Source organism: Geospiza fortis, unplaced genomic scaffold, assembly GCF_000277835.1.
Source record: "Geospiza fortis unplaced genomic scaffold, GeoFor_1.0 scaffold54, whole genome shotgun sequence".
NCBI classification, from domain to species: Eukaryota; Metazoa; Chordata; class Aves; order Passeriformes; family Thraupidae; genus Geospiza; species Geospiza fortis.
Genome location: NW_005054301.1, coordinates 6,541,303 through 6,553,280, shown reverse-complemented (window position 1 = coordinate 6,553,280; position 11,978 = coordinate 6,541,303). Strand labels below are relative to the sequence as shown.

Sequence of the window (11,978 nt, the reverse complement as noted above, 5' to 3'; positions counted from 1 at the left end):
ATGGAGAAGGCCCATGTCCCCAGCACCGTGGCTGATGCCCGGCTGCTGGCCCTGTGCCACGTAGCTGGGCCCCAGCGCCTGGATGCTTTTCTGGCTGTTTCTCGCCGTCCCTCTTCTCCTGCCGGTGCCCGGGAGGCGGCTCCCTGTCCGTCTGTGGCGCAGGGAGCGCTGGCTGCCGCTCGTTAGAAGAATTCCCCCAAGTCAGACCTATGGTACGAGCCGTGTGAAGCAGAAGACAATTAGGGGCTTATTAGTGTCCTGGGGAGACGTGTAACTTGTGTTGCTGGGACTTACCAAAACAGCGAGAGTCTTACCGGCAAGCTCCAGCCGAGAAAAGACTGAGGGATTGTCTCACCTAATTACGGGGAATGGGCCTCTTTGTGTTTGTGATTCGGTACGGTTGTCCGATCGCTTTTCTCTGGCTGCTGGCTCAGGCCGAGCTGGAAGTGTGCTAATTAGAAGAGAAATGGACGTAGTGATCCTGTCAGCTCTCGTTACCGGCGTGCACAAAGCCGAATATTATTCTGAGGCAGTGTTTTGTGAGTGTCCCTCTTCCAGCTCTCATTAAGGGCAAGGTTGGTGGACGGAGAGGGGACTTGACCACATGGGTTGGCTAATGGAGCACAGTTACCGTTACTGTGCTAATTAACGGGCTCAGGAGGCAAATGTTTCTCCAACCAGCAGTCCCAGCAGCTGCACCTGGTGCTTCCAAAACCCAACCATCTCGCTGGGCAAGCCAGGCAAACACTGTGTGGATGCGGAAGGGGGTTATGTATGATGCATCCATCAGCCATCCAAAAGTGCAGAACCAGTAAAATGGCCATCAGAGAGATGGAAAGGACGTAGTGCTGCAGTAGCAGCAGGTGAAGCTCCAGCAGTCCCCTCTCCCCAGTGACCCTTCACATAGAGCACAATGTGTCAGCTTCTGCCCCTGGAAAGTGAGTAGCAAGGAGAGAGATGAGGAATTGCCAGGACCTCCAGGTGCCACCAAAGAAAGAAATCTCCTGAGAGTTGTTACAATCATCACAGCTCTCAATATGGCCAGGAAGGGGAAAGCTGGAAAGATGAGAGGTGGCATGGATGTGAATCAGACTATCCCTCTCTGTGTTGAAGATGGGATGCTTCTGGTCTGAGATGAAAAGCAAGATGTATGTACATATCAGGATGATTGTACTGCTCAAAAAGTCAGTTAGCAATATTGAAATGATGCACAAAAGTTAATGTAGGTGAAGATGATGACCAAAGAAGCCATTGAAAATGCTAAAACCAAAATGTGTGCTTTTGTGTCATTAGCCTGAAACTAATACAGTGAGTAAAGAGAGTGACAGAAGACAGTGACTTACTACAGAGGGAGTAGAGAGAGACAGAAGACAAAGCAGGAGCCAGAGCAGCTCTGTAGTGTCACAGCTGAGATGGCCTCAGCAGAAGGGAAGAACAGTGTGTGCTGAGGAGGCTCAACAGAAGTAAGTAGTTTTATTAACTCGTCACACAAACTTTCATTTTAATACATAGGTGTTTTGTAAACAGAGTAACTTGCACAAGTTAATTGCTGGTTGATGTTTCTAAAGTTATGGGCATGTATTAGTGATTAGGTCTGATTTGGATGTTACGATCATTCTAAAGGTCCTTGGTATCTTTGGGCTAAATGTAGTAAAACATACAACCATGTCTTAAACGTTTTGATTTGCTTTCTCTCTTTTAACAGTGTATTCATTGCATGCACTCAGGCATGCTTGGGTACTGTTTTCAGACATCCTTTGTCAAGGGTTAAAGATGCAAGAGGTTCCCTCTTTACTTTTGTAGTTTATTTTTCCCTGGTGGTGAAGCTGTTCCAGCAGGAGGGTTTGTGTCCTTCCAAGTCTCCAGCAACAGTCTCCTGTCATCTTGGATGGAGCTTGAACTCTGCCTTGTGCTTGTGCCTCCTTATTTTTTCTGTCTCCAATAGCTGTGACCCAAACACGGATCCTTTTGCCATAGCAGCATGTTCCCTGTGTCCAAGCCCTGTAGTCCTGCGAGCTGTAAAAGCCTTTCCCTTTTAACTGGGGTTCTTTTCCTGCTGGCTGCTGTGATGGCTTGAATCTTAGGAGTCTTGATCTTAGAAGCCTGATCTCCAAAGAGGGCTTGAGAAGTATCTTCTCTGCAAAGAGGTTTATTCTAGAAGGAGGAGATGTATAATCCTCTTACTAAAACACAGAGAGGAAAGGAGAAAAGCTTTATTGCTCCTGCCTTACCCCAGTGAGCTGGCAGCTTTTATGCTGCCTCATGAATAGAAAGAGGCAAAGGTCTGAACACAAGCACTCTACCTGGGCTGAGGCTCTCTCCTGGATGCTCAGCGAAACCCATGTCTGCACTGCTTTTCAGTGTCACAGCAGAACAGTTTCTGAAAAAGAAAAACAACTGCCTGTTACACCATGTGGCCACTTCAGTCTTGGTCTAAGGGGGAGTCACAAGTCACTGGCAGAAAACCAAAGACCATCATACCCATATCCATTTTTGTGCTTTGGAAGCTCAGGAGTCGAGTGGCCTCCTTGTGTAAATGTTGTGACACTTCCCATGTCAGGCCTTCCTCAAGAGACTGGGCTTTACAGGCAGACACCAGGAGAAAAGACACACTGATGGTTTTGCCAATTTATCTCTGTTTCTTTGCCCAAGGAAGTACTGGTATCCCTGCTTGTAACATCTTTTATCTGACTGGCCTGCCATCTTGCTGTATGGATAATATCATGTCAAATTTCTGACTTCCAAATGCAAATAAGGATCCACTGACCATAAAAAAATTGTTGGTTTTATGTCCTTGTGATGATGGCATTCTGATAAAGAACATCCATCATACAGACTAGCAGTACTCAAGAACATTGTGAGGAGAGGTTAAAATATGCAGATGGAGGGGAAGGGTGCAATGGCTTCTTGTGGCCTTCACCGAGACCTCATGGCATTCATGTAACACATGGATGGCACCTGGCCCGTGGGCTGGAGTGGCGCTTGGAGGACATCTCTTCAGCAGTTTGAGTTCTCAAGTGCACTACCAAAGTCCTTCAATTCATGGTGACCTCAGCAAGTATCAAACCTCTATTGTGCTCTGCATCATGGAATCACAAAATTTGGTGAACGTTTCTATCCTCAAGAGGTTATAAGAAGATGAAACAGTAAAAGGATGGGAGAAGAAAAGGAGATGTCAGGATGTAAAGAGTCTTGTTAGAGGTTATCCAGTGCAGTTCAAACCCTGTAACTTCTAAGCCACAGTCGAGTGGCCCTTCCACTGCTTTCCATCGGCTTTGTTATTTCATTAAATAGATGTGGGTTTTAAAGTAAGTTAATAAATAAAAATGCAAATGCCTAAGCAACCAACAGGAATAAGAAATTTAAATAACAATAAATTACAGTACAATACCAGACATTTTAATCTTTTTTTTCCAAGACCTGTAAGAATAATTCTATGAATTTAATTTTGAGTGACTTTATGCAGTGTTAAAGATTTGAGAATTTAAAAATAGAACTCTGTAAATGAAGGTTTCTTACAGCACTGTTAACTGCCACAGTGTGCATGGTGTACTCACATATTTAGGAGAAAGCTATGAGCATTACAGAGACCCTACAAATAATCATAACATCTTCACTGATGTAGAACACTTACTCTGACTTTGCTGAGCTTTTTACACTCGGGCACAGAGGGTGTAAGTGCTACTTTGCAGATTTCATGTAATTCCACACTCGCTTAGTCCAAATGTCTGCTGACAAACCAAGGCAGGAAAAATGTAATTTTCCTAATTTTACCATGTTTAAAATCTTGCTATTGCTCTGATGATCTGTGGATCTGATCTTGCCTTCACACAGAACATTATTAAAATGATCACTGCAGCTCTCTAGGGAGCATAAAACTATTTCCTCTAACAAAAGAGAGATAATTTTTCTCATTCACTTCAATAATTTGGAAAGGGAGGAATTTGCTACAATAGATATTAGTGTACCCCATTTGTGTATGCATCTGGGTAAGGCTTACAGGAATTTTACTAGCAAGTATCAAAATATTATCAGGTTTTTTGGTGGGAGAGAACTGTGGAAATAAAGCGATATGGAAAACGGAAAGAAAAATACAGTCAAGTGAGAAGAATTAGAGACTTAGAAATAGGAACTTAGAGGACAGGAGACCAAGACAAGTAAAAAAGTACATTTTGAAAGACAGCAAGGCATGGGCAGGAGGTTGGAGCAAATGCAAAGGAATGAAAGAGGCAGACCGTTGTAAATCCAGTATAAGAAGAAGAATAGTGAAAAAAACAAAACACAAGGGAAGAAAATAGGAAGAGGTGGTTGTTTTCAGCAAGAAGGAGTTCAGAGAAAAGCAGAAGTTTCATGAACAGTGGCACCAGCCAATGAAGTGTGGTTTTCCTTGTGGATGTGTCTCTCAAGACTGTGTCATGTGTGAATTCTCTGGTGCCTTACAGGAGGTATGCTCACACTTCAGCAAGGGCAGTCACTGGATTTCTTTCTTAGCCATGTGGCGTAATAAAATGTACAGAAATGTACAGAAATGCATTTTCTACCTGGAAAGTTGTCTGAAATTGGCCTACAGTTTCAAAAGTCATTGGGACACCCATGTACACCTGTGGATGGATGCTAAGATTAGATGATTAATAGCTGAAATTGCAAATGGACAGAGTGAGTGATAGAGAATGGGAAAACATTAGGAAAATGGGGATTTATGTCTACTGTTAATGCATTTAATTTGTTTTACTGCCATTTCCTTTCCTGGTTTTACAATTTCTAAAAAATGAACAAGGATCTGTTTAAAGCCCTCCTCCCAGATCAGGCTGACTTCACTGTATCCATACTGGTTGTTTCTGGGGAGAAAAATCTCTTACAGCAATTTTGTCTCCAGCATCAGACAAAAGATTCCAGGAGCTGCCCTACCAGCTACACCATCAAAACCTGCCTGAGACCTCACTGAAAGCATATGTGGGACAAAGATGCTGCAAAGGCCTTCTGGTCTTTCCATACTGGGGTGAATTGCAGCTCTATTACTCAAACACTTTAGCTGTTTTTCTGCTGTGCTACACAGCTAAGTCCTATCTCATTGATTCCTGCTGCAGTTATTCTTATCTGGTGTTTTCTAGGGACCTCCTCGTGACTGTATACTGTGGTTTGGACAATACTTGTATTTTTACTGGCATGCCATTTTATTTTCAGCTGCTCTATCCCTATGTGCTTCCATATTTCAGTCTCTTAACAAAATTTCCTGATTTTCAGGCAGAAGGTGTCATGTCAAGAGGTGTTAAATAGGACAGAGCTGACCGCTGATCTCTGGAAGAGAGATCTCTCCCTCTAGCACAATGCCTTTTAATGCATCATTATCCTTTATTTGTGGGTGTCCAGCCAATTTTTCATTCCATCTAGTGGTGTAGCCAAACCCATTTGCATTAATTTTGAGTAGGATTTATGTATCAAATCTTTACTAAAATCTAAATGTATCAAATCCATTGTGTTCCCATCATCCACTAATTTTGTAATTCTATTTTAAAAGCAGGTTTCTCCAGCACAATTTAGTCTTTAGAAATCCCTAATACAAATGTTTGTTTTCTTATCTCTGGTTAGCAATTTTTTTGTCATTTTTAAAACTCTGTTATTTTACTAGCTATAGATATTCCTAGGAACTCCAAATTTACTTATTTTTCATTTTGTTTTAATGATCAGTAGCACAGTTCCTTTTCCCTAGGCAGCGTCCTAGTTTTTGTAACTTAACAAAATTATTGTCTGTGACAAAAAAGTAACATTTGTCATTTTCCTTGCAGCGAGTGGATAGTTGTCTCTTTTGTCCTGAACACTTGAGTGTACAGACAGGGTGTTATATAGCTGATGAGCCAAATGTGCTGCCAGTGAAACAAACATGTGGAAATCATTGACTTCTTAAGTGAATCCAGTCAGGATTTTTGCCTGGTAATATCCATTCTGGTCAATTGTTATTGCCTACTGAAGAAGTATCAGGAGGGCATTTGTATATGATTTTATTATAATGTTCATAAAAGTCTTAAAGTAAGATGAAATAAAAATAGCATCCAAATAAGCTACATCCATATTTGTACACATACGTAAGCTATAAGTATTATTGAGGGAAGCTAACAAAAAGAACACCGTATTATCAGAACAGTAAATTAATTTTGTCTCAGCACTGGATTGAAGTCATCAAAATAATGCCTAAATAGTCAGCCCCTATAAATTCTGAGAAGCTGTCCTTCCACACTGGTCATAAATCCCAGCTTGGAGCTATACCAAGTAAACAGTCTGTACTTTCAAGGGCTGAGTATCTGATGTCTTTTCACATCTAGCACTTACACAGTTTCAAAATACCTTTAGCTGGGAGAAGGTATGGATAGATGCTCAGAATCAGCTGTCCCTGTGCTCTTTCCTGAGTCACTTCTCCAGATCTGCAGGAGGTACTGTCAGTGCCTTAGTCAGAAATGAGGGGCAGACCTTTTACTGCTTGTACCTGACTTGTGCTGTTGGAGGGCAGCTCATCCCATACCCCCCTGACAGTCCCAGGTTTACCAAAGTGCCCTCTTCACTCTGGACCTTTGGTCCTTATTGGAGGTACAGAGAGATGGATTCTGGAAAGGAGGAACTCACTTGGTCTCTTACTCTTTTCAATGTGACCAACAGCGCTGGGGCACTCCAGGAGACTAATACTCCTGCAGACTTGGTGATCTAAAAAGAGAAAGGTTTCCTTCTCTTTCTTCTTTGTTGTTCACACTGCCTTGCAGCATCTTCAAACAAATTAGATATAAGATCTCCCTTGTGACTCTTCAGTTTAATTCAAACAAGTTTGCAACAGATTAGCACTGCTGTTCATGGACATAGTGTAAGCTAAATGTTCAAAAATATTCTTTATTTATTTTCTACAGCATGGAAACTGATGGCTTTTGGTTCTCTCACCTCAAGATGTTAAAATGCAGAACATGTAAGGTGGTTTGTTTTTATTTGGGTCTGTCAAATATCTTCAAAAATGCCAACATTTAATGGAAAATTAATATAAAATTTCTACAGAAGTAATGGGAACAATACTAGCACAAAGGTCAGGCATTCAAAATTTATTCATCAGGGAAATAAAAATACATTTGGGCTAGTAATAAATTTCACAATTTCTATTCCTTCTGCTAAGCTAAAATGAAATAAACATTCTTATTTTTCTGGCAAACAAGATCATTACAGTAACCCTCTTATTCCTGAGCAAGGCAGTCGATCAGGTATCTTCTCTTCTGAAACCCAGATACTGATAGAGAATAGTTACTTAACAGCTTTTTAAGGTGAAAGATGTTTGAAATTATATAAAAAGTCTGTGCACCTGTGTACACTCTTCTGCTAACTGGCTTCTCAGGCACACGAAGTTAAGTATGTGGATCAGAAATTTGTGCATCATGTACTGCATTTGGGTAGGAACTGTAGAACTTTGATCCTGAGGTCTCATTTAAGCTTAAAATACAAGCTGGTTTTCTGGTGATTGAGAGCTATGTCACTTACATAGACAGCACCAGAAAAATAACTTTCTTTGAACTTCAGAATTGGAGGTAGACCTGCTTGGTGTAAACATGGGCTATGGATATTTCTTCATTTCTGAAGCTGTTTAGCAGCTTCTTGACTTAAAATTCAGCTTTCTAATTGCTTTGGGAGAGTTGTCATCCACCCTTGCAGAGAAGGTGCCAATATACAGATGTACAAACATGGGCATAGTAGTTATGACATGGATTTTAAAGCAACATTCCATGAAGCTTCTGTTGTTGGCATCATAATTTTGAGCTACTTCACACAGGCTCTGTGTATGTGGAAAAAAGCCTGTTTCTGGAGCCAGACTCAATGGAAACAGCTTATTTTTGGTGGCCACTCGCTCCATAAGTTACAGAAGAAATTCTTAGGTACAAAAAAGAAGCTGGAAATATTTCAGAAAAATAAGGGCTAAGAAGCTCTCGTTCAGAGCAGCCCTCTCAGCCTGTTGTATTATCTCTTGCTGCAGAGGTACCCAAATTAAATGGGGACACTGGAGAATCAGCAGGTTGCTCTTTTAGAAGTCACTGATTACAGATGGTGGTGTGGACAGGTTCAGACACAGCTTCAGCTGCACATGCAGTTATGAGATAGGCCTTTTTGGCTGCACATGTGCTGCAGGGATGTTAGTGCTGGAAACTGCTTGTATCTGCCAGATCTGAGAAGAATAGATGTAGTCAAGAAAATCTTAGTGTTTTACATCTAATGCTCTTCCTCCCTGAAATGGCCTGAGCTATGTCCAAAGAGGAAAGCAACAGGAAGGCTATCACAGAAGGAACAAGCTGTGTTGCCATCTGAGCACAGTTCTCATCCAGTGACACAAATGACTGTTTCAGCATCTTGTGCTGGCCCAGGTGTCAGCATCCTTGCTACTGCTCAGGTAATCATCTTCTAAAAGACTCCAACCTGCTGAAAGTCCAGATTGCTTTCCAATGCGGTAGTCTTCCCTCAGAGACTTCCTCCCCTTTTTTGGATTCCCAAAATCAAGATAATTTCAAAGCCAAAACTTCTGAGATTAAAAGTAAATTAAATTCAAATGGGTTACCCTGTCATTGATCACAGCAATAGTTTCCATTCTGCTAACTGACTTAGAAAGCTTATGTCTAGTTTGTGTAGGGATTACTTGCACTTTTACGCTTGTAAAACAAACTACTGGTATTACACACTGCCAATTTTCTTTTTCTCCAGCATCCACAGACTTAGTACAGAAAGGAGTTTCCCTAAATTTAATTGAGTTCTGGATGTCCAACTGACCTGTATTTAAATGCCAATAGCTTGCTATATACCAATAGCCAGTATCCCTGGCTGAAATGACATCAGCCTGAGTCACAACATACTGTTATAGGATGGATTTCTCTGAGGAAACACCTCTCAAATAAATGATCCTATGCTATACTGATTCTTACATCAGTATGACAATCCTAGTGAGGCTACTTACCACTCCCTCCCAAAGATCGTATCTTGTAAAATTTCCTGCTAGTAGAACTAACCCCCTAAGACTGGACTCAGCAATCTCTGTACAGACAGAAGGAGCTCCTGACTCAGTTGCCACAGAATCATGAACATTGGAAAAGACCTCTAAGATTGAATCCAACCATAAAGGTATCTCTGACAGGTCTACCACCATATCCCTAAGCACCACATCTACATGCTTTTGGAACACTTCCAGGGATGGTGAGTGGGACTTGTGGCTTCCAGATACTTGGCAATTTAGGCAAACATTCAGTACCAAAAAGGAAGTTTTCTTAAAGCTTAGACCTCAGAAGAGTCGTGGACCCTATGAAACATTCCTTCTTCTGGAAGGAAATCAGCATGACAGTGTGGCATTTGGTGGCTGAGGCTTTCTACAGCAAGAGAGAGCTCTAAAGGTTCAGTGAGTTAAAATATGCAGAATGCACTTTTCCTGTCTGGATCTACCTCAGACATCCTGTTAAATGGGGGCAACCACTTGATCTACCTTTGTCCTAGCACTCCATCTGTAAGCTGATGACATTACACAAGCCCATAGAAAATGGATATGGTTAAATATATCCTTGCCCATGAGATTCTTTCATCACTGTTGATGAATCTGTGTCAACAGAGAAAAGAGGAAGAAATTCATGAGGAGGTAACCCAGTGCTATGCGTAATGCTCCATATTACTGCACCAATGTACAGTCTTTGTATTTACACTACAAGGCAACAGCCTTGTAATAGTCAAGATGAGAAATGGCCAAGGTTTAGCCAATTTCAACAATGGATTTAGAGAGAAAAAGAGGAAACTACCTGTCTGGGCTCCTCCCAATAACTCCTCTCCCAGGTTCTAAATGATAAATGCCACTATAAAAGTTGTTGGGGTGATCTCCTCTCAAATGCAACTTAAATTATGGACACCTTCTCCTGAAAGAGACAGGCACACGAAAGGTTCTAAGCAAGTGAACAAAATTTATTTGTCACATGGGTCCATTTGGCCTCTGTACCATGAATCATCACCCAGGCCGGGTGTGTTTAGGGTAGAAAGAAGGAACAACAAATGGGAGAAGGGTATTAAATAATAATTGCCATAGAGACCAGTCAGCTTTACCCGACTGCATGAAATTTAAACAAGAGAGTTTGAAAATGAAACATCAGTACATTTCAAAGGGATGCAGGGCAGTGTACAAGTTAGCTGTAGAATGTAACAACAGAATATCAAAGCAAGCTGTTTAGTCAGGTTTCTAAAAGCCACTGTCAGCAATATGCAAATGAGACACCTATATTTTTCATCCTCTCTGATCACACCACGAATGGGAGGATGGCATAGCACTTTCAGAGGAGCCAGAGGCAGAAATAAAGCTAAAATAAGGCAGAGGAATGATGCCAATGTGTGAAGGGAAGTGTCTGAGAAGGCTTCAGTTGCAATGCAGCTTCCTCTGGCTGAAGAGCCCCAGTGGTCAGGTCAAACTGTGATTTATGATGATTTTTTAGATTCTTCACCAGACTTCCATATGCTCACAGAAGAGTTGTCTGCTATTTTGCCAGGAGATCCATTCCTTTGATTTCTGTAATCCAAGCCTTCATTGCCCAGAGCAATGCACAATGCCTTGGTATGAATGAAGCCTGTGTCTGCCCTACAGTCCAGCTGTTACTGTGCCCTGTAGTCATTCTGCTCACCAGCATGGCTTACTTCTCATTGCTCCTTTCAGCCACTTTCTGTACTGGCTTACCATTGAATCCTGATCCAAGCTTACTAACTAGGCATTACATCCATCATGTCTACGGCAAGACTTCCTGAAGAGGAGATGGAGTCTGAGGGTGATGAGCCCTCCCACAGCAACAAGAAGCCATCACAAACCTTTGTGACCTTACATTTCTCCAGCCACATCCTCTCTGACATAATTAGACAGTAACTTTTAAAAAGGCATCCTCTGCCCCTCTCCTCAGCATTGCCGGGAACATCCCAGATCTGTGAGCTGCCAGTCCCCTAGGAGAGGAGTAGCCATAAGGCCAGACCTCTGGCAGTCATCTTCAGGTAACCAGCCTTGTGCTTGTCGAAAATGGTGAAGATGGTTTTATGGTCAAGGCCCAGGGTGTAGGGCTCGAAAAGCTGGATCCAGCTTAGATTTTCAAAGTAACCTTGGTTGTGTCATTTACCATCTCTCTATGCAGGGATTCCGCCAGTTCTACAAAGGTGAGATAAGGATACATTTGTGAATCCAGAGGACATGCCTGAATTCTCCAGTGAGGGAGATCAATAGGATGTTAGGTAAATAGCTCTCTTGCTGTCCTGTGATTTGCATAAAGAGCAACTGAGAGAAGTTGTACCGAAAAAATACACCCTTTTTTCAATCAGTAGCTGTATGATGTAAACATGAAGTGACTAATAATGTCTTGCAGTACAGCAAGCACGAGTGCTTCCAGCCTGCCGGCAGCTGCTGTGAACTCCTGTTGGAGTGATGGACCTGTGGCATCCCTCCATCGCCCCGGACACCCTGCTGGAGCCATGGGCATGCTGCAGGACTGCTGGCCCAGCCTACAGGGAGCTGCAGCCTTGGGAGCCTTCATCCCACGCGCATCTCTCTCCCCTTCTGCCTGCATGCTCGGCTTCTTGTCCTCGAGCCTCCAGGCCATCACCAACCGCCAAACTCCTCTCCTCCTGCTTTATTACCACAGGGAGCCCTCCTGCCCTGCAGCATCCCTCCTGCTGCGTCCCCTCTGGGGCTGGTGGTGCTCCCGACGCTCCGTGGCCGCGGCCCCCAGCATGCCCTCTCCCGCCGGGCAGCCTCACTGTCCCCACCCCGGGCCGCCAGGTGAGTGGGCAGCAAGCGGGCACCAGAGGGGGGCTGCACATCACCTGACCTCCTCCAGCTGATTCCCTCAGACAGGACGTCAAGTTAATGAGCCCTCAGGCCTGTAATTAGCTGTCAATTACCTCAAATTAATCAACTCCTCGCCTAATTAAGCATAATCGGCAGGTGGGCAGAAAACGGG

The 11,978-nt window shown here is 42.9% G+C and overlaps 1 protein-coding gene across 1 annotated transcript in view; it reads left to right on the top strand.

Moving 5' to 3' along the window:
* Positions 1-368: 368 nt before the first annotated feature.
* Positions 369-11,978, top strand: part of VSX2 (visual system homeobox 2) — a 61,381-nt gene continuing 49,771 nt past the window's right edge. Inside the window, exon 1 of the mRNA XM_014310656.2 lies at positions 369-394. Coding sequence (XP_014166131.1) covers positions 369-394 — 26 coding nt within the window. The remainder of the gene's footprint in view (positions 395-11,978) is intronic.